The sequence below is a fragment of the Lacerta agilis genome, chromosome 15 (assembly GCF_009819535.1).
Source record: "Lacerta agilis isolate rLacAgi1 chromosome 15, rLacAgi1.pri, whole genome shotgun sequence".
Lineage (NCBI taxonomy): Eukaryota > Metazoa > Chordata > Lepidosauria > Squamata > Lacertidae > Lacerta > Lacerta agilis.
Window position 1 is genome coordinate 30,575,700 of NC_046326.1, and position 21,600 is coordinate 30,597,299.

General features: G+C 48.2%; 1 protein-coding gene across 4 annotated transcripts in view; it reads left to right on the forward strand.

Moving 5' to 3' along the window:
- LOC117059712 (NADPH--cytochrome P450 reductase) overlaps nucleotides 1-21,600 on the forward strand; it is a 53,520-nt gene that overhangs the window by 29,600 nt on the left and 2,320 nt on the right. For all 4 annotated transcript variants that reach the window (XM_033171479.1, XM_033171478.1, XM_033171480.1 and 1 more), the window contains 13 exons: nucleotides 4,525-4,573; nucleotides 5,529-5,657; nucleotides 6,478-6,627; nucleotides 7,940-8,064; nucleotides 8,440-8,529; nucleotides 9,759-9,857; nucleotides 10,942-11,058; nucleotides 12,402-12,520; nucleotides 14,600-14,781; nucleotides 16,354-16,503; nucleotides 17,315-17,582; nucleotides 18,337-18,482; nucleotides 19,725-19,810. In XM_033171479.1, coding sequence (XP_033027370.1) covers nucleotides 4,525-4,573; nucleotides 5,529-5,657; nucleotides 6,478-6,627; nucleotides 7,940-8,064; nucleotides 8,440-8,529; nucleotides 9,759-9,857; nucleotides 10,942-11,058; nucleotides 12,402-12,520; nucleotides 14,600-14,781; nucleotides 16,354-16,503; nucleotides 17,315-17,582; nucleotides 18,337-18,482; nucleotides 19,725-19,810 — 1,710 coding nt within the window. The remainder of the gene's footprint in view (nucleotides 1-4,524; nucleotides 4,574-5,528; nucleotides 5,658-6,477; nucleotides 6,628-7,939; nucleotides 8,065-8,439; nucleotides 8,530-9,758; nucleotides 9,858-10,941; nucleotides 11,059-12,401; nucleotides 12,521-14,599; nucleotides 14,782-16,353; nucleotides 16,504-17,314; nucleotides 17,583-18,336; nucleotides 18,483-19,724; nucleotides 19,811-21,600) is intronic.

Consider the following 21,600-nt stretch of genomic DNA (forward strand, 5'->3'; position numbering starts at 1 on the left):
TTGTTGACGGTTTCAGCTTACAGATTCTCTGGCTGTGGCTATACTGTTGGCCACAGCAGATTTTGGCAGCAGAGTTCCCCACCTGTAAAATGGGAGGAGAGAAATGTACCTCAAGAGTAGCTTTATGTATATACCCTGAATCTGCATGGTTAATATCCTGTCTTATCCTTCTTTTCTTTTCTTTTCTTTTCTTTTACTACAGCTCCTATTTATTTTTGCTTTTATTCATTTATTGTGTTTCTATCTCACCCTTTTCTCTGAAGGGCACACAAATGGCTTTTCCTCCCTCAATTCCCACAACAACCCTATGAGGTAGCTTAGACTGGGACTCAGTGATTGGCTGCCAAGGTGACTTTTGTGGCTGAGCGGGGATTCGAACCCTGGACTCTCCCAAATCCTAGTCCGGCACTCTTAAACACTCCACACACCCCCATTGGCTCTCTTGAGATGAAGCTCTGGCCTATCTGCCTTGCCCACCTGCCTTTTTCCAGTTGTAATTAATAATAATAATAATAATAATAATAATAATAATAATAATAATTATTATTATTCATTATTTGTACCCCACCCATCTGACTGGCTTCCCCCAGCCACTCTGTGCGGCCCTCGGTTGGTGAAAGCTGCTCTGAGTTCCACCCACCAGCTGACTCCTCCCCTCCCCTTTGAAACCCCCTCCAAGCTCCGCCCTTACCCCCTGGCCCCACCCACTCCAGCTCTGACCCTGCAGAATGTGACTGTCTGTGTGTCATAGAATCAAAGGACTGTAGAATCAGAAGGGTCCCCAGGTTCATCTAGACCAACCCCCTGCAATGCCTCTTTGCGTGTTGTGCTGTGCTTGAAATCCAAAGCTGGCAAACCATGCTGATCCCCCCCCCCCGCCCCGCTTTCCTTTCCCCGCCTGCCTCACATTCTTCTCGTATTGTGAAACAGGAATGGGAACCAATTCCATGTCTCTGCTCTTGGCTGCTGTTAGGAGCAGGCAGACAGCCAACTCCTCTCCTCCTCCTTTGAAAAGCATCCTCCTCGCCTCCTGTGGGATCCAATTAGGCCTCTCGCTCGCTCCTCCTCTCTCTCTCTCTCTCTCTCTCTCTCTCTCTCTGTCTGTCTCCCCCATGCAAAATAAAAACATCTCCATCTCTTTCGCCTCTTGAGGCCCACGCCTCCCACATCCAGATGTGTGCTTCGTTCAGGCCAATTTGGAGATCCCTCTCGGATGAGCTGTCCTTGTTGCTCACCACCGGAAGCGCTGCTTGCAAAGCCTCCTCAAGCACAAAGCCTTGGGCCCTCCAGGACTTTTCTGAAGCTCGCGTTTGCTTGCTTGCCTAATGAGCTTGGCTCTCTACTCCTCTTCTTCTTCCTTATTTTTTTGGGGGGGAGGAGGGGGACGTCTGCCTCCCCCCCCCCCTCCAGACAGCCTTGCCTCTCTCCAAGGCTGCTGCGCTAAAAGGCCTTGGTGAGGCAGCCTCCTCTCCCAGGACAAGGTCTGTTGACGCAGCAGTCCCGTCTGCGGAGCGTCAGAGTTGAAAGGGGGGGCCCATTGGAGGCCAGCCAGCCCGCCCGCCTCTGCTCAGGGTGCAAGATCTGCAGTGCTGGTTGCAACACAGCCACCCCTAGAATCATAGAATTGCAGAGTTTGGCGGGACCCCCAAAAGCCAACTAGTCCAACCCCCTGCAATGCAGGTAGCAGCAAAGGAAAAGCAGCCTGTTCCACTGTCAAAAAGCCTTTCACCCTTGCAAAGTGTTTCCGAACGCTCACCCAAAACCTGCTGCCTTGCAATTGGGTCCCCCGTGGGTCCTGCTCCTGCCCTCTGGAGCAACAGGGGACACAAGAACAGGTTTCCAAATCAGGCCAGTGGAATGGGGGAAACCCGCAAGCAGGATTCGAGCAGAAGAGCCCCCTCCCCTCCTGTGGCTTCCAGCAACTGGTATTCAGAAGCGTTGCCTCGGTCCTGTATACCTGAAGGAGCGTCTCCACCCCCATCGTTCTGCCCGGACACTGAGTTCCAGCGCCGAGGGCCTTCTGGCGGTTCCCTCACTGCGAGAAATGAGGTTACAGGGAACCAGTCAGAGGGCCTTCTCGGTAGCGGCGCCTGCCCTGTGGAACGCCCTCCCATCAAATGCATAGCTGTCAACTTGCCCTTATTTGCGGGAAATTCCCTTATTCCAGCGCCGTTCCCCATTGCAAAAAAAGAGGGAAAGTTGACAGCTATGGCCGTTTCCCAATGCAAAAAAAGGAAGGTTGACAGCTCTGATCAAATGTCAAGGAATTAAGCAATTATCCTACTTTTAAAAGACCTCTGAAGGCAGCCCTGTTTAGGGAAGTTTTTAATGTTTAATGCTGTGTTGTGTTTTTAATATTCAGTTGGGAGCCACCCAGAGTGGCTGGGGAAACCCAGCCAGATGGGCAGGGCAAAAAAACAACAACACAAATTATTATTATTGTTATTGCTGCCTCCGACTGTGAAGAAAGAGCAGAACCAGCATGGCTAGTAGCCACTGATAGCCTTCTCCTGCTCTGTGAGTTGGTCCAATCCTCTTTTAAATCCACCCAAGCTGATACCTTCCTGTGGAAGTGAGTTCCATAGTTTAACACTGCGGTGCACGAAGAAGGACCTTTCTGTTCAGCTTCATTGGATGTCCAAAGAGTTCTAGTGTTACGAGAGAGGGAGACAAACCTTTTCCTTTCCCCTTTCTCCCGGTTGTGCATCATTTTACAGACGTCTGTCATGTCGCCTCTTACTCCCAAATGCTGCAACTTCTCCTCATAAGGGAGTCATCCCCTTGATCATTTCGGTTGTCCTTTTCTGAACGGGGTAAGAAATCCACTGCGAACCCTGTAAGCATAGCTCTTGGTGTGAGCAGGAATGATTTAGTAGGAGACTGGGTCAAGAGCTAAACAAATGCCTGTTTGGCCATGAAGGTTTTCTGGGTGTCCTTAGCATAGTCACTGTCTCTCAGCATAACCTTAAGACTTGATTTATTTCTGACTTTTATATTCTACCCATTCCACATGATCCTCTTAGCTGCGACAACATTGTTTTGTCTATGGCTTTTTCCTGATCCTGTTTCATTGTGCCCTTCTGAGCTCCTCCTGCCCCAGACAGTGTCTGGTGGGGATTTTAAATTGTGGTATGCAAATCCTCTCAGCTAAATAGTCATAGCTCACGTCAAAGGGTGGTCGTTGGAGGAAAAGGAGTGGGGATGCAAAAGTTGCAATAATTTCACCGCTGCCAACGGTGTCTGAACGACCCTTGCATACCGTTTTCTTGTAATCCTTAAGAAGTGACCCTGCAAGGTAGGCCAGAATTGCTGCCCCCCTCATTGCTGATGTTGAAGCCTGAGAGAGTGAGACTCTGGAAGCAGAGGGCTGATTCGAACTGGGGACGACCCAGTTCCTACCTTTTGCTGGTATATTTTACCACCATTGTGTAAAAAAATAAAATCTCTCTTCCATGGCACCTGGGACAGTAGTTCTCCACAAGCGAGAGATGGTTGCACAGTGAGGGAAACTATGCTCAGGACTTTACAGCAAGGTTTGGGAATCTCGTGCCTGAGCAATGAAAGTGGCCCCCAAGCCCTCTCTACTTGGCCCTTGTATCCTCTCCAGGCCACGCCTCTCACTAGCCCGGATTTGGACCCTTGTTGAGTGTTTCTGCCTGGCTGGAATGTGTCCTTGAACTCAGATCATGCCTTTTGCTTTCCTGGTTATAGGAAAGATGGGGATTTGTGTGTGTAGGAACTAGCTTGCTGTGCAAAACTAAAAGGCCCATTTTTGCTGCTGCCTGTCACTGGAATGTGGCCCTGGGAAGGGGTTTTGCATGGCAAAAGCATGGAATAAAAGTGTCAGAGTTGGCAATTCTCGTCGTCGGTGGAGTTGGAGATCCAGCCACTAGCCCAGTGAATCTTGCTGCCATGAGACTTCGATAACTTTATCTCTCTTATATAATGAATTGAAAAATATGTTTAATATAACATTTGTAAACCAACCAACCAACCAACCCAGAAGCTTTCCTTTTGGGAATTATAGGGGTAGAACTATCTAAACAGTGTAGAAATTTATTCACACATGCGACTACAGCAGCAAAAAAGTTATTTGCCCAAAAATGGAAAGAAGAATTCCCGACGAAAGAAGAAAGGGAAAAAAAACTTACGGACTGTGAAGAAATGGTGAAACTTACCAGAAAAAAAACAAAATAAAAAATCAAGATGACAAAACTTTTTATTTAAAGAATGGAAATGGTTTATTGAATATTTACAAACAAATGGTAAGCAGATAAGGGCATTGGCAGGATTATTGTAATAACCTGCAGTTTCATAAGAGTATATAAGTAGATGAATAAAAGAATAAGTTGGTGTAGAATATGCAGGAAATGATAAAAATGAATTTAAGGAACCTCAGAAAGAGGTGGAAGGAAGTCGAGTTTTGAAATGTTAAAATGACTGTGAAACTATTGAAATGTATATAACTGAAAATCATAAATGAATGAATGAATGAATGATAACTCTTATCTCTTTTTCCTCCAGAGAGAAGACAACAAATGAGGGCAGCTTCATTGAGAAAATGAAAAAGACGGTATGTTCTTCTATTATGTTCATACTTTTAAGCTAGTAGGCTAGAAATGGAAGCTCCCCAAGGCATTGTCCACAAGCCTTGATCCTCTGCTATGGAGTGACTGAGCCAGCTGAATGGTGATACTGGTTAGGAATGCAGGAAGTAGCTTTGCCCCAAGTCAGGCCATTGATCTATCTAGCTCAGTATTGCCTACCTGGGGTGGCAGCAGTGGCTCTCCAGGATTTCAGGCTGAAGTCTTTTCCCAGCTGTTCCTAAAGGATTGATTCTAGTCCTTGTGGATCTTAGGAAAGGGCTGGAATGGGAGGATAACTGCCTTATACAGAGTCAGATCATTGGCCTGTCTAGGTCAGTATTGCCTGCACTGGCTGGCAACAACACCAGGGTTTCAAGCAGGGAATATTTCCCATCCCTACCTGGAGGGATTGAACCCGGGATCTTCTGCATGCAAACTCTGCCTCTGAGCTACGGCCCGTAGCGGGCAGGAAGGAGCCACCTCTCTGCCAATCAAGTGGCATATAAATGTTGTTTCATAATAATAATAAAAACTCCACCAGTATTTATATTGCATGCATTTCTCCCCAAAATACTAATATTTTTGCACTCATCCCCCCCCCATAAACTCTGAAAATATGCATTTCTTGAATTGAGGACCACCTTCAAAACTCAGAGGAGCATGGGGAACTGTGGTCCAATCTGTGTACTGGGTCAGGAAGTGGAAATTTGGGTTGATTCGCGTCAAACCCCCACAAAACTCCCCCGTACCTTCCCTGCTGCCTGAAATGGGTGCCGTTCAGGGACGGTTTTACCACTTTCACCTGCTGCCCCAGTGTGGAGCAGACCAACTTTGCATAGACTGTTTCAGAAACACTTAAGGCGGAGGTTGGGACCAGGCCTTTGGTGATGAGTGATCCCAGAGTTTTTTTTTTAACTGACTTGAGTTGTCTTTCCTTCTCAGGGCAGAAACATAGTGGTGTTCTATGGATCTCAGACGGGAACTGGTGAAGAATTTGCCAACCGCCTTGCTAAAGACGCCCATCGTTATGGGATGCGGGGCATGTCTGCTGACCCAGAGGAGTATGACCTGGTATGTTCTCTGCAAATCCAGCCCTTTTGGGTCCTTGACTTGATGAGGGACAAGCCCTGCCCCGCTTTCCCCACAAGTAATTAGAAAGCAAACAAAGAACTCAGGACAACAATTACCATTCAATAATGAGAATAATCCCTATTCACAACTCAATAGTAAACATAAAAGACGAGAAACATACAACCATACAATTTATATAGCGATGCAATTTTCAAGAGTATATGTCCGATCTAGAGGACAAACTTTGTCTTTAAATAGTTTTCACAAACTGAACATTTTCAAATGTAATGTCTCAGTTCAATAATATTTAATCAAATAGTTCAGGTTCCAGTTCCATTAGAGAATCTTTTGATGCAAAATCTCAATGCAGCATTTGATAGTAAGTCTTTTCAAGCAAGGTGGGGCCCACAATAATCCAAAGTCAGGACAGGGCCCTGTTTCAGTGTCTTTAACCTTTGTCAGCCAAGTTTGAAAAGGTCAACTTGTACCCATTTATTCTCTGTGAGCCTTTCCCCCACAAGCAAGGCCTTCCCTGAATTGCTTCAGTGAATCCTTTGTGTAACTATGCCTTCTTGCAACCTAAGCATGGTCCTCCCCTTAACACTGGAGATGTGGAATGAGTGGGTGACATAATGTGCCCGTCCTTTGGCTTTCAACACCTGTCTTGCACACAAATACTTGGCTCGTCCCAAAGAATGTTTCCAACCAAAGGAAGATAGTTGCCTAAGATCACATGCCAGGGGTGTTTGGGATTCTTCTGAAGAACTCTTGACATTCTCAGGAGCTGTCTCCTTACGTGCTGCCACACTCTCATTCCCAGGCCGACTTGAGCCGCCTCTCTGAGATCGATAAGTCACTAGCGGTCTTCTGTATGGCCACGTACGGAGAAGGGGATCCCACAGACAACGCCCAGGATTTCTACGATTGGCTGCAGGAAACAGACGCTGACCTCTCCGGCCTCAAATTTGCAGTGAGCATTTTTATTTCTCCCTCTGCCATTCTTTTCCCGGGGCCCAGGTTTGACATATCTATGTGGTATGTGTGTGTTTGTGTAAAAGAAGCCGCATTGGGGCTATTTCAGGCTCTTCGCCTTGAAATCTAGTTGCCTCTCCCGGTGAATCTGAATTTTGAGTTGCAAATAACCTCAGCAATTTTAGCATTGAAACATACCCAGCCCCTTAAACCTGCAGAGGTTCACCACCCCCTGCTCTTGCCATATTGCGGCTCTCATGGAAACTGATGAAATGAGCATCTCATCAGAAGAAAGTGGATGTCATGGACTGGCTGGAATCAGAGGAGTGGGGGAGGCACCAGCTGGGGAATCCCCAGGGGAAGAAGGGTCGGAGCCTGGGGATTGGTGGTGGGATGACGATGAGTGGTCAGAGGGGGGAGGAGGAGGAGACTGGGAGGAGGAGGTGTCGGAAGCTGAAGAGGCAACATGGTTTAGTGAGCAGGAAGAGGCTGAGGCAGAGAGCAGTTCAGTCTCAGAGGCAGGAGAGGTGAGGAGTCAGGAGGCAGAGATGAGGCAGGCTGCTGCAGAATCCAGGGCGTCTCCCCCTCCTGCTGTGACCCGCTCACCTCCTACCCAGTCTCCCCGAACACGCAAAGAAATGAAAAGAGCAGAGGAGAGATTGGTTGTGCACAGGCGCAGTCTCCAAGCCAGTGTGGTGTAGTGGTTAAGAGTGGTAGACTTGTAATCTGGTGAACCGGGTTTGCGTCTCCGCTCCTCCACATGCAGCTGCTGGGTGACCTTGGGCTAGTCACACTTCTTTGAAGTCTCTCAGCCCCACTCACCTCACAGAGTGTTTGTTGTGGGGGAGGAAGGGAAAGGAGAATGTTAGCCGCTTTGAGACTCCTTCGGGTAGTGAAAAGCGGGATATCAAATCCAAACTCTTCTTCTTCTTCCAATTGCTTGCCGGGAGAGAAGGGGGCATAGGCAGCTGTGGGGAGGCAGGGGACCTTCAGTCCTTCCAACTGCCTCATTGGGGAAGAGTTGCTGGAGCTCAACATGGTGGCAACCTCCCCCAGGGTATCCTCATGTAACCTACCTGTGGGTGCAGACCGACTGCCTGAAGACCTGTGGCTCGAGTTCCTTTCTCCACCCTACGCACAACTTTTATAAAACGCCTCTCGCGGTGTTGTTTTTCTTTGCTAAGCAAAGCCAAAGCCTTAGAATCTTTACCAGACCAAAACTGGTTCCTGAGCTCGAGAGATGCACCTTTTGCAGTGGTTCAGAAAGAGCCAAGAAGCTGTGACACTGGTTGTTGTTGTTGCCTTCATAGGTGTTTGGCTTGGGGAACAAGACCTATGAGCATTTCAACGCCATGGGGAAGTACGTGGACAAGAGGCTGGAAGAGCTTGGAGCCCAGCGGATCTTTGAACTCGGGCTGGGAGACGACGACGGGAAGTAAGTGAGCTGTGGTCACTTGACATGGGTTGCAGGTTTGATCCCTGTAAAATAATAATAATAATAATAATAAAATAAATATCTCTCTGACTTTTAGAAGACATCGGAAGTTTGGGGAAGTTTTTAATGTCTAATGTTTTGCAAATTTTTATATGCTGTATGCAGCTTGCTGCTGTTTTGTTCTAAATGACAACTTTGCTTCCCACCCCCTACCCCGCCATCGCTTCTCTCCTGTGCTGAATTCTGATTCAGCTCATTTTATTGGTTTATATAGGGCTTTTTACCAGTATCTGTAATACGTGTCTTTTTGATGCAATGGCCTGTAGGCTACGCAAATAAAGTTTGTTGTTGTTGTTTCATCGCTTCTCTCGACAGCCTGGAAGAAGATTTCATCACGTGGCGTGAGCAGTTCTGGCCGGCAGTCTGTGAACATTTCGGCGTGGAAGCCACTGGAGACGAAACCAGGTCAGTCCTAAAATATGGTGGCAGTAGTGGGATTGAGAACCGCTGCAGATGGAGCATCAGTTTGGGTGTGGGAGATGTGGCTCTGCTGTTGGCTTGCCGTGTGGCTACAGCTAGGCCCCTCTGGGGTGTGTGCATCTACCTTTCACTCTGAATAAAGTTAATGGATCTTGCCCATTGTTTTCAAAGGATTTACTCTGTGTCTGATGCTACCCATTGTCACTGTCTCAAGATTGGCACATGGGAACAGTAAACTCTTTTGAATCTGGTCCTTTCTGATGATGATTGATTTTATTTCTTGAAAATATATCCCACCCTTCCTCCTCAAGGCAGCAAACAGCGTACCGTTTAAAACAAAAGCAAAACAACATTTTAAAAGCAGATTCAGACACTCTAGACACATTTAGAACAACAAACACCTAAAAATCAATTACGGTTCAGTTTTTTAAATAGCAGTTTAAAAAGGTAAACACATGATTTCATCTGGTGATCCCGCGGGGTTGCTTGGAACAGAAGTCTTCAGCCAGCAATGCGCCTGAGTCAACAGGAATGTTTTCAGATGCCTGCTGCAAGCTAATAATGATGGAGACACTAGGGAAGGCCTTCCACAATTGGGGAACCACCACTGAAAATTCCCCGTCTAGGCAGCCCCCAGGGGCAGCCCCACCAACAAGGCCCCGCCTGCTGATCACAGGGTCGAATTTGGTTGGTATTGCAGAAGGCACTCTTTTAGTTACTAGGCTCCCAGGCCATGTAGGGTTTTATACCAGGGGTCAGCAACCTTTTTCAGCCATGGACCGGTCCACCATCCCTCAGACCTTGTGGGGGGCTGGACTATATTTTGAAATAAAATATGAATAAATTTCTATGCCCCACAAATAACCCAGAGATGCATTTTAAATAAAAGCACATATTCTACTCATGTAAAAACACCAGGCAGGCCCCACAAATTGAGAAGGCAATTGGGCCACATCCGGCCCCCGGGCCTTAGGTTGCCTACTCCTGTATTGTACACTAGTACCCATGTCTTGAATTTTGCCCAGGGTACCACCCCCGAAAAGGCCCTGTCACGCCACAGGTCATGCACACAGACCCCTGTCGGTGCTTCCGGAACAGTCCCAAGTCTAAGAACTGGGCGGTACCGTCTGCTTGGCTCTCCTCTGTTGTCCTCTGGAGAGCTGAGAAGCTGGCCATTTTGTCCTTGCCTCTGATTTCTCCTTCTCCTTCGCCAGCATACGGCAGTACGAGCTGGTGACCCACACAGACATCAGCCCCGAGAAGGTTTACACGGGCGAAATGGGCCGCCTCAAGAGCTACGAGAACCAAAAACCGTAAGTGCCACATTTGTGTAAGAAGCAGGGTTGGTATCAGGACTGCCCCCCCCACACCCACCCAAGAGTCGCTGTAAGTTTGGGCCTCAAATAGGATTGCAGTAATTGACCTGCAGGTTACCAGAGCCATAATCCACTGCAGCCAAAGTGTAGGTGCTTCCACAATCTCTTGCAAACGTGGAACAGGTACCATATGGCACCGGTAATAGCGCTAGTTCTGTAGATTGAAGAAGTCTAGTGTGTGTATATCGGGTAAGACAATTTCAGAGGTAAACTGGTCCCAAATTGTTAAAGGGCTTTTTATACTACTAGTAGCAACTTCTTTCTTTTTTAATTATTTAGTTTTTCAGGTTTTAGAATTTTACAATTATTCAACAACCAACATAAAAACAAGATTCCAAAGAATCTCCTGAACTTCCCTCCTCCCCTTTGTGGTTATTAACCTTTTCCTCCTGCATATTTTATATTAATCCAAATCTTTCGCGTCTCAATTATACCCAAAATTCAGCATTAAACTACAAGCGTTATTCCAATCTTCCTAAGGTTTTTAGTTGTTTGCAATGGTTTTTAAGGTAAATTTATGTCTCCCCCCCCCATTCCTTATTAAAATTTTGGTCTTCCCGGCTTCCGATTCATCCGGTCATTTTTGCCATTTCGGCATAACCCACCAACTTAATCTGCCATTCTTCTCTGGCAGGGACTTTATCTTCTTTCCATCTCTGGGCCATTAACATCCGAGCAGCAGTGGTCGCATACATAAATATGCCTTTTCTGGTCCGTTGGAATTTTGGCACCTAGAATGCCTAAAAGAGAAGCTGCATTGCTTACCAATGGTATTGATTGGAATAATAATATTTTTTTAAAAAAAACATTTTTGGCAATACCTTCATTTTGATTACCGAGATCCTTCCCAGTAATGACAAGTTCAACTTGGGGTGAAGGTGTTACTATTACTGGGGTGGGAGAACGCATTCATTTGGGGCAATCCTTGGAAGTGTCAAACCCTGTGTCCCCACTGCAGTGCAATCGATGACTTCAGGCGCGTGGGGCAATAAGTCTAATGGGTCTTGTTGGTTCATTCCAGGCCTTTTGATGCCAAGAATCCCTTCCTGGCGCCTGTTTCTGTGAACCGGAAGCTGAACCAAGGTGGGGACAGGTACCTCATGCACCTGGAACTGGATATCACAGGCTCCAAAATCAGGTAAAATGGCTAAGAATGGATTTGACCCACCTGCATACCGCCCCATCTTCCTTGAGTTTGTTGCATGACTTGAAATCTGAAGAGCTCTCCTGGAGCAGGAGAAACAGGGGTCATGTCTGGGGCTGTCCCCTGATTCTCACAGTAGACAGGTGTCTCTTCCAGGGATCCCATCTGCAGAACATGAGTGATAATAGTCTCTCTCCTGTCCTCCCTGCCAGCAAGTGATGTTCAGAGATAGACTGCCCCTGAACATGGCTGTTCCATTCGTTTTACGTTGCCTGAAGAAAAACAGTTCCTCACTCCTTTCGTGAACCTCTTGCCTGCCTGGTGTTTAATCGACACAGCATTTTGCTTCGTACTTCCAGGCATTTTAACCATCTTGCATTTTCCGAGGGCATAACTGATCCCTGAAGGGTACAAATACTCTGCTCCCCCCTGCCCCCACAACTTGTGCAAATTCTCCTATAGTAAAAGTGGGTCTGTTTTTCTCTGGTGTTTCAATCCTTTTCCCATGCTCAGCTTATGATTTTGCATAAAGGAGGATTGGAGGCTTCTATTAAAATTGGGGGGGGGGAGGGAGGGAAGGAAATGCCAAGGATGTGTGATGGTCAGGGATGATGGGAATCCAAATATACCTGGAGGGCCACAGATCTCCGTCTCTAGCCTAAATGAGTGCAGCATGGTGGAAACTCTCCCTTAGGCTGTCCTCCTGTATTCTCTTCCTTGGAAATAAGCTCTGCTGAACTCAATGGGACTTCAGTTCCAACTATAACTGTGCAGGATTTCGCAGCGAGCAATACAACGTCTTCTCTAAGTTGCTGCTGCTGTTTAGACAATGAGGTGTTGACAGCTCAGGTTTTTCGAAATCGTACTTCCAGGAAGCAAAGTGCATGAATGTAGAATAGGGCTGCCATACATCCGGAATCAGCTTTTGAAATATGGCAACCAAGAGGATCCCATAGGAATTATTTTCACAGATCATTACACAGAATCTAGATCCCAGCCTTGTGCAATAATTACTCTTTTGTACAATCTCATGCAACTGATCAGATGCATTTATCCCACTGTATTTCTTCAATTGCATTTTAAGTGGAATATAGTCAGACCCACGGTTCATCTGGCTCAGTATTGTCTACACTGACTGGCAGTGGCTCTCCAGGGTTTCAGGCCTCCCCAAGTCCTACCTAGAGATGCCATCTGGGTCTCCTTGACCCCAGTTCCATGCAGCCTGGGAGAGTTTTGTTCATGGCATGTGCCGTGGGGCTCTTGAGTGCCGAGTGGGGCACTCGGCTCTGAAAGCGAGACCAGGTGAGACAAGGCCTCTCTCTTGATCTCTTTGCTAGGTACGAATCTGGGGACCACGTCGCTGTGTACCCAGCCAACGACACTTCGCTGGTCAACCAGCTTGGAGAAATCCTCGGTGCAGATTTGGATATGGTTATTTCTCTGAACAATCTAGATGGTGAGTATTCTCTTCCCCCCCCCCGCCCCCCCACTACAGAAAAACATTCCTTCCAATTTATTCCCTTAAGTTTTGTCAAGCTGATGAACCAACCATCCAGTCTCCAGAACGGCAGTTCTCAAAATGTAAATAGCTCGTGTAAGTGTAGAAATGATCTGTGCTCAAATGATCTTTCACCCCTGCGTTTGCTTAGAAGACCCTTCACTGAGCTGACTGGCGGGAGTCGAGCTCAGATCACCAGCTCACTAGGAGATGCGACAGGCACCCTCCTCTGAGAGCAATGTCTGGGCGGAAATCGCTGAAGTGTCTGGGACGTATGGCAAGCCCTGTCGGAAGTCTAGATTTTGGTGGATTTCCTTAAAAATAGCTCAAAAACCTCAACATCGGTGGCCAAAACAAAACAAACATCAACAACCCAAACCTCCTTCATTATAATCATTTAATGCCTTACAGCACACTATGGCCACATTCACACAATACATTCAAAGCATTATGAACTTTGAGCAGCCATGGCTTCCTTCAGAGAATTCTGGGTGCTGAGTCTCTAGGAGTCTCCTATTCAGCTCCCAGAGCTAAAATTTCATATAGTTCTTTGTGAGGAGGGTTTGATTGCTTAACTACTCTAGGAATTGTAACTATCCGAGGGGAATGGGGGCCTGCCAACAACTCTCGGCACCCTCAACTAGCTGCATTTCCCAGAATCCTTCATTGCAGGGGGTTGGACTAGATAACCCTCAGGACCCCTTCCAACTCAACAGTTCTATGATTATAAGATGAGCCCTCAATCTTCTTTCCCTCCTTGGCGCTCCTTTGCGTACCAAACAGAGGTCCACCCGCCTTCCACAGCGCAGCAGGCATCTCTCTCCAAGAATCTGATAAAAATTGTCTACTCATAAAGGCATTTCCAAATCTGAACGCTCTTTATGGCATCGCGCAGAGTTGCACTTGCTTTACAACACTTGCTTCTGCTTGCACAATCTTAATTCCATGTTGGTGCAAAGAAGCTTTTTTTAAAAAAAAGAAAAGAAAAACGGCTATTCAAGTGGGAAGGAGCTTTCTGGCAGAACCAGTTTCTCTTCCCACGCGGTTCTGGATCTAAATCTGTTTGGCGCCCAGCTGTCCAATCTGGTTCCTTGGCTTGAAGTGTAGCCTGCCTTCCAGAATCTTTTTCCATGCTCTTTATGAACCTGAGATCGCCCATGCATTTTCTGTGGGCTGCAGAGCTCGCTTTGCCCCATTGAGTTCACAGTGAAGTGGTGGTGGAGACACGGGAGTGCCTTGAATAACTGTCATCTGCAGTTTCTTTGCGTTTGCCCAGAATGTTCCTTTGAGGAGCTTGGCTTTCCCTCAGGCAGGCTCCTTGCCCAGTGGCTGATTGAGGCCGTTCAGGGTGTCGGTTCTCATAACGCTCATTTCTTCTTGCTTGTCCCATTCATTTGCTGTTATTTTTCTTCAGTTGAGCCTCTCTGATTTCAAGCGTGAATGGGCTTCCACGAGTTCCCTTCAAAAGAACATGAGAAGAGCCCTGCTGGATCAGGCCAGTGGCCTATCTAGTCCAGCATCCTGTTCTCACAGTGGCCACCCAGATGCCTGTGGGAAACCCACAAGCAAGACCTGGAAAAGGTCTATCCTGTCACCTCTCACTTGCTTTTTCTCTAAACTAAAAAGACCCAAGAGCTGCAGCCTTTTTTTCTTAGGGGCGTCACTTCTGCCACCAAAACCCAGTGAGAGTGGGGGTCTGCCTTAATCTCAAGAGAGAGAAAATGGGAGAATTGCAGGATGGGAGAGACCTCTGTTGAAGTGGCCGTATTCTGAGCCCAAGTCACGTGGGCTTCCATAGCTGATGGAACAACTCACAGGGCATCCACAGGGGTGGTTCTTGGGGCCATCTCTATAGGGGAAGCCCAATTTCCAAATCGAGACCACGAACGGCAGCATCAAACTGCTTTGGTAACTGTGGCCCATGCGGACCCACCAAAGGGTTGGGGAGCTGCCTGGATTTTCAGAAAAAGACCCCTGCAGCTGTACTTTGTGGCAGCGCAGCTCCCAAACTCTCCCCTCTCCGCCTCCTTCCTGCAGAGGAATCCAACAAGAAGCACCCGTTCCCTTGCCCCACAACCTACCGCACAGCCCTGACATACTACTTAGACATCACGAACCCGCCGCGCACCAACGTCCTCTATGAGCTGGCGCAGTACGCCACGGATGCCAGCCAGCAGGAGCACCTGCGCAAGATGGCCTCCTCCCACACCGAAGGCAAGGTAGGTCCCGGCCACACCCTCATAGCTGTCAACCCTCCCTGCTGTTCCCCACTGCTATATACATAGCTGTCAACCCTCCCTGCTGTTTCCCAATTCTATAATAAGGGAATTTCCCGCAAAAAGGGGAAAAGGTTGACAGCTATGCACACCCTCCGCAGCTAGCTCCCCCTAGTGGCGTGGAGGCGACGTCTCGGAAACGTCGATTGGGTTTCTGCAATTCCGGAGCTGGTCATTGTGTGTGTCGGGCGTGGTGGGCCAAGCTGAGTGGGGCAGGGGCTGCTTTTCGGCAGAGTGTGTGTGTGTGTGTCTGCTTAACCCTTTCACTACCAAGTCAGAGGAGTCTTGTTCAGTGGTCCAGCAGGAAAGAGCATCTGGTGGTGGTGGTGGAAGAGAATCAAATACTCCCTGTCTGTTGCTTCACCTCAGTGACTGTCTGATTCCTGTTTTGATTGCTGAGAGGCAAAAACTCATATTCTTCCCCCCAACCCAGCAGTCCTTCCAATTGATTCCCTCAAGCTGATGAACCATCCAGTCTCCAGAATGGCAGTTCTCAAATTTAAATAGCTGGAGGTTTGCCCTGATTTTGCAACCCAAAAGGACTTGTTTTCCACTCATGTAAGCGTAGAGATGATCTGCGCTCAAATGATCTTTCACCCCTGCGTTTGTTTACAAGGCCCTTGACTGAGCTGACTGGAGGGAGGTGAGCTCAGATCACCAGCTCACACTTGGCTTGGTAGGACAGGGAGCAACAGGTGGTCTCCTCCTGTCCCTTTCTGCCAGGATTCTCCTTGCAGACCAGCAGTGTCTCTCCAGGGCTTTGACCAGAGAGAGAATTCCCTTCGTCTCCCCACCCCTACCAGCTTGGATGGGGAGACAAAGGGAAGCTGAGCACATGCTCAGGTCTGTTCAGCCTTAAGTATTTGTCTTCCGCAATAGAACTGACCTAACAGCCCTTTGCACTATAATCTCCTCTTAGTTCTCTGTGTCTGCATGCATCATTGTGGGTCATTTTAACAAGTGGGGGCAGGGAGGCGCACCTCTTCTGGGGACGGCCTGTAGCTCAGTAATTCCCAAATCTTTTTTGGGCCGCTGTCCCCCTTGAGTTCCATAAACTCACTCCCAGTGCCCCCTACCCTCCAAAAAGCATTATTCAGAAGAGCTGTTGGTATAGCCCATTAAAAGAATAAAATTTAAAACAGTAGCAACAAATGGCACATTTAATAAATTAATTAATCCCATTAAAACTATTTAGTTTAATTCAACAAAATGGATGAACTTGATCCAGCGATACCAGCTTTTTGATAATATATATATATCGCCCTAGGCTTGTAGATCTTGGGACAGTTCACTACATGAAATACATAGTAAAATGTACACCTCCGGGGCCCACCCCCCAACAGCCCTCCTTGCCTCTTAGCATCCCACCCCCAGGTCATCCCACCGCCCCTGTCCCCAGGGGACACTACTGCTCCCTTTAGGAACCACTGACAAGCAAGTGCATCTCTTTTTGGGCCTGCCCAGCATAATATGTGGCTCACTGGGGGGCGTCTCTTCTTTCCTTGATCCACACAGTCGCTGTACCTCAGCTGGGTCGTTGAAGCCCGGAGGAACATCCTGGCCATCTTGCAGGACACGCCCTCCCTCCGGCCCCCGATTGACCACCTCTGCGAGCTGCTGCCCCGCCTGCAGGCTCGCTACTATTCCATCGCTTCGACGTCCAAGGTGAGCGCTGGGAGGGAGGTGTTCCGGGGCTTCCTCAGGTTCTCACCCTAGCAGGCCTTGTCTGCTGGTTTAATGTGTGACATTCAGGTCTTTCCATCTGCCAGCGCTAGCCTTTAGTGGAGGTTAGGGACGCGGGTGGTCTAAACCACTGAGCCTCTTGGGCTTGCCGATCAGAAGGCTGGCGGTTCGAATCCCCGTGATAGAGGGTAAGCTCCCGTTGCTCTGTCCCAGCCCCTGCCAACCTAGCAGTTCAAAAGCATGCCAGTTCTAGTACTCAAATAGGTACTGCTGTGGCGGGAAGGTAAACGGTGTTTCCATGCGCTCTGGTTTCCGTTGCGCCAGAAGCGGTTTAGTCATGCTGGCCACATGACCTGGAAAGCTGTCTGTGGACAAATGCCGGCTCCTTTAGCCTGAAAGCGAGATGAGTGCCGCAACCCTGTAGTCGCCTTTGACTGGACTTAACCGTCCAGGGGTCTCTTTTTAAAAGTGGAGGATTCCTCCCCCAGGACTGGTCAAACTGACCTCCTACTTCCCTCACACCAGCTGCACTGACCGCTGGCATTCCGTGCCTTCATGGTGTTTCATTTTAATGCAGCAACCTGGATACTTTTGGGGGCGAAGGGTGGGGGGGGGTGGAAGACAGGGCTTGCTGAGTCCTTCTATCCCAGCTTGGTCACTGGGATCATCTGCAGGACCGTCATTGGTTGTTCCCCAACCGCACCTCCAGTGTCATCGGCCCAGGCCTGTGACTTGAAGCTCCTCCACCAACCCTGCCATCAGCCTTCTCCCTCTCTTCTCTCCCGCTTCCCAGGTGCAACCGAACTCCATCCACATCTGCGCTGTGGTGGTGGAGTACAAGACCAAGACGGACCGCATCAACAAAGGGGTGGCCACTACCTGGCTGAAGAACAAGCAGCCCAACGAGAATGGGCACAAATCCACAGTGCCCATGTATGTCCGGAAGTCCCAGTTCCGCTTGCCGTTCAAGCCTAGCACTCCTGTCCTGATGATCGGGCCTGGCACTGGCATTGCCCCCTTCATGGGCTTCATCCAGGAGCGGGGCTGGCTCAAGCAGCAAGGTGGGTGCCGTTCCAAACAAGCCCACCCCCTTTACTGGGCTCTGATTGGCCATGCCAGTGACAAATGGGATGGCTTGTTGTTGAATTCCACAATCTGCACTGGGGCGAGGGATCTCAAGGCCTAGAGTGCCCTTGGGACTCTGGCCACTCACTGGCCGGCTGCTCTATGCCGGCTGCAACTGCTCTTGTCTGCCTGAAATTTGTCCTTGGATCACTTGGATGGAGAGGTGTCCCTGTAGAAACCTCTGGCTTCTCCATAGCTTCTGCAGTTCTTTTTCCCTGTAAAATGCTGGGGTGGGAGCATGAAGCACTAACTCTGATTTGACTTAACAGTGCTTTTTAGGTCAGTGCTGCCAGGCAGCATAGCAATGTTGTGAAGTCAAATCAGAGCAAGGGCGTGAAGCATTGCCCTTGCTCTGAACTGACTTGCTGATGCAATGGAGGTCAACGCTGCCAGGCAATGTTGGCATTGCCCGAAACCAAATCAGAATGAGGGCACTCCTTCCTTTCTTGGCTCTGGCACCTTGGGAGGGAAAAGTAGATGGCACCCCGCAACCCACTTCTTTGTCTCTGAGCTCCTTTGTAAGGGCACGATACAAGTTTAATTAAAAATAAAATAAAATGAGTCTTGTGATTGGGAGGCCAGTTCAGAGCAGGGCTTCATGCAGAGACGCAGTGGGCAGCCTCCATCACAAGGGGGCACCCTCTCAATAAGTTGCACTAGAGTGAAGGATGGGGTTTTTTTGTGTTCCAGGCAAGGAGGTGGGCGAGACGGTGCTTTATTACGGTTGTCGGCACGAGAACGAGGACTACCTCTACAAGGAGGAGCTGGCCAAGCTTCACAAGGAAGGGGCCCTCACTCAGCTCAACGTCGCTTTCTCCAGGGACCAACCTCAGAAGGTATTCCTGTGTTGGACTAGATGACCCTCTGGGCTCCTCTGTGATCCTGTGCACCTCCCTTGATTTTTGCAGGGCTTTGTCTGTCAAGCGTAATTCTGACACTGCAGTGAGGCCATCCCCTTCTCCTTTTCTTTGTTGTCTTCCTCCTCTTAATTAAATTGATGCACCATCCTTCATCCGAAGGCCACATGGCAGTTCACCACATGCAACATAAATTTCACAGCGTCCTATCTGTCCGGCATAAGGATCAACACAGTTATATAAATGCAACTCCAATAAGGAATGCAAGATGAAATGCAAATTGTCATAAGAGCATCAGCATAAAAAGGAGGAGGAAATCAGCAGTGGGGCATCTGAAATACAAAGGCAGCACACAAATCACTTCTAAGGGTTGACAGGCCTCTTCAGGGGGTGGGAAAGGGGGTTGCACTGATGGGAGAGGAGGGGCGTGCCCTTTTCTCCCCCCCCCCCAATGGCATCATGGCAAATAACTCTTGCCAGGCCAATATATATGCTCCCCGATCGAGTTTGATTGTCCTCAGAGTTGTCTTCCTTAGCTCCTCTCTGTTTAAATGTGCCAAGTCACCTTTGCAATCATAAGGACTAGAATCTTTTCCGTGTGTGTGGGTGGGTGTGGGTGTGTTTTAATGAAGCAGAGGATAAGATTCTATAACGCCTTCCGGGTGTTGCTGGAATACAACTCCCATAATCCCTGGCCATTGCCTGTGCTTCCTGGGGGACTGATGGGGGCTGGAGTCAACATCTGGAAGTTACCACATTGGTTGCTCTTAGTGGATGCCACATGGTATGCTAACCCGGCACCCCCCAGATGTTTTGGACTACAACTCCCATCATCCCCAGCAAGCTTGGAAAGGACTGAACTAAAGTGTTTAAGGCAGGCATAGGCAAACTTGGCCCTCCAGATATTTTGGGACTACAACTCCCATCATCCCTAGCAACAGGACCAGTGGTCAGGGCTGATGGGAGTTGTAGTCCCAAAGCATCTGGAGGGCTGAGTTTGCCTATGCCTGGTTTAAGGGTTTGTGTGTGTGTGTTTTGAGAGAGAGAGAGAGAGAGAGAGAGAGAGAGAGAGAGAGAGAGAATGAGTGAGTGTTAGGGTAGGTGGGAGGTTGCTTTCTGCTTCTTACGATACGATTGCAGAGGATACAATTGGGAGACTTCACAAGCTTGAACGGCTTCTGTTCCCCTTTCCACCCCCTCAATCTGCTTCTGCTTCTCTAGATTTACGTCCAGCACCTGCTGAAGAAGAACAAGGAGAATGTCTGGAAGCTGATCCACGAAGGAAACGGGCACATCTACGTGTGTGGGTGAGTATGGGGCTTGGTTGTGGGTGTGCAGAGCCCTCTCTTGAGGCAGCTGCTGCAGAAGATGGAGCAGGCAGGAAAAGGAGGAGGCCAAGACCGGAACTGGCAGCTGGGAACTGCCCAGGAGCAGAATTTTTGGCTAAACGTTTGGGAGAAACTTCCTGAATGCCTCAGCTGCTCTGAGACCAGAACGAGCTGGATCAGGAGGAGGTGGACTCTCCTTTAGTGAGGAGGTATGCAGGCAGAGGACGGTTGCTGTGTCCTGCCTTGAGCAGAGGAACTGGGTTGGGTGGCTCTCTTAAGGCAACTTCCAGGTCTTCAATTCAACTCAGAGGTGAGGCTAATTTACACTCCTGGCAGTGGCTCCCTGGCCCTACCTGGATATGCTGTTGCGGATTGAACCTGAGACCTTCTGCATGCAAAGCAGGTGCTCTGAAACTGGGCTGAGGTCCTTTCCAATCTCCAGTTATATCTGTTAAAGGAGACAGTCCTGGGCAAGGCAGACCAATAGCCTGACTTACGATAGTCAGTTTCATATACAAGTATTTACTGAAAGTTCTTGAGAGTGGTGAAGCCGAACTTCTCCACCTAAAGGCTGTGTATCTCAAGAGCCGTGTTTCAGTTGAAAGAAAATGATGCCTCTGTCTCCTAAAACAATGGGGAATCTGTCTTCAAACCAACCATGAGTTCCATTTGTTGAGCAGGGTTTCCTCCCAGAACCTGGTGCCTTCTGCTCTGTCACTGAGCTGTGAGCCATTAAAAATTAAGACATACCGTATTTTTTCGCTCCATAGGACGCACCTCATTTTTAGAGGAGGAAACAAGAAAAAAAAATATATTTTTCTGGTTTTCTTCCTCTAAAAGCCCTGGTTTTGTTGTTGTTGTTTTTTTTGAGGATCAGCTAAAAGTTTTGCAGCTGTTTTTGCAAAGGCAAAAGGCCTTTTTTTAAAGGATCAGCTAAAGGTTTTGCAGCTTTTTTGCCAAGGGGAAAGCCCTGGTTTTTTTTTTTTTTTAGGATCAGCTAAAGGTTTTGCAGCTGTTTTTGCAAAGGCAAAAGGCCTTTTTTTAAGGATCAGCTAAAGGTTTTGCAGCTTTTTTGCAAAAGGGAAAGCCCTGTTTTGTTTTGTTTTTGGTGTTTTTTTTGAGGATCAGCTAAAGGTTTTGCAGCTTTTTTTGCAAAGGGAAAAGCCCTGGGGTTTTTTTTAGGATCAGATAAAGGTTTTGCAGCTTTTTTGCAAAAGGGAAAGCCCTGTTTTGTTTTGTTTTTGGTTTTTTTTGAGGATCAGCTAAAGGTTTTGCAGCTTTTTTTGCAAAGGGAAAAGCCCTGGGTGTTTTTTTTTAGGATCAGCTAAGGGTTTTGCAGCTTTTTTTTGCAAAGGGGGGAAAGCAAAGCTCCTTTTGCAAAGGGGGAAAAGCAAAGAGGAAAAGCCCCATTTTTATGGGGTTTAACTCACATTTCTGAAAAAATCTTAAGGAAAGGGAGCCATTTATACTGTTTGTAGACAGATAATCTAATCAGCCAGTCACATGTCCTGGGGAAACAAACAACCTCCCTCTGCAGCACATTCAACAAAGGAGGGCGGGGCTGAAAGGGAGCCCAGACTCTTATCTCTCTCCCGATCTCTTGCTGATCAGCTGCTGAGCGGGGTCCTTTCAACACTCCCTTTTCTCTTTGTAAAATAAAAAGCACAATCTGCTTTTGGCCCCTGGGCAATTCAGCTCCAGGGACCACCATTCGCTCCATAAGACGCACAGGTATTTCCCCTTACTTTTTAGGAGGAAAAAAGTGCGTC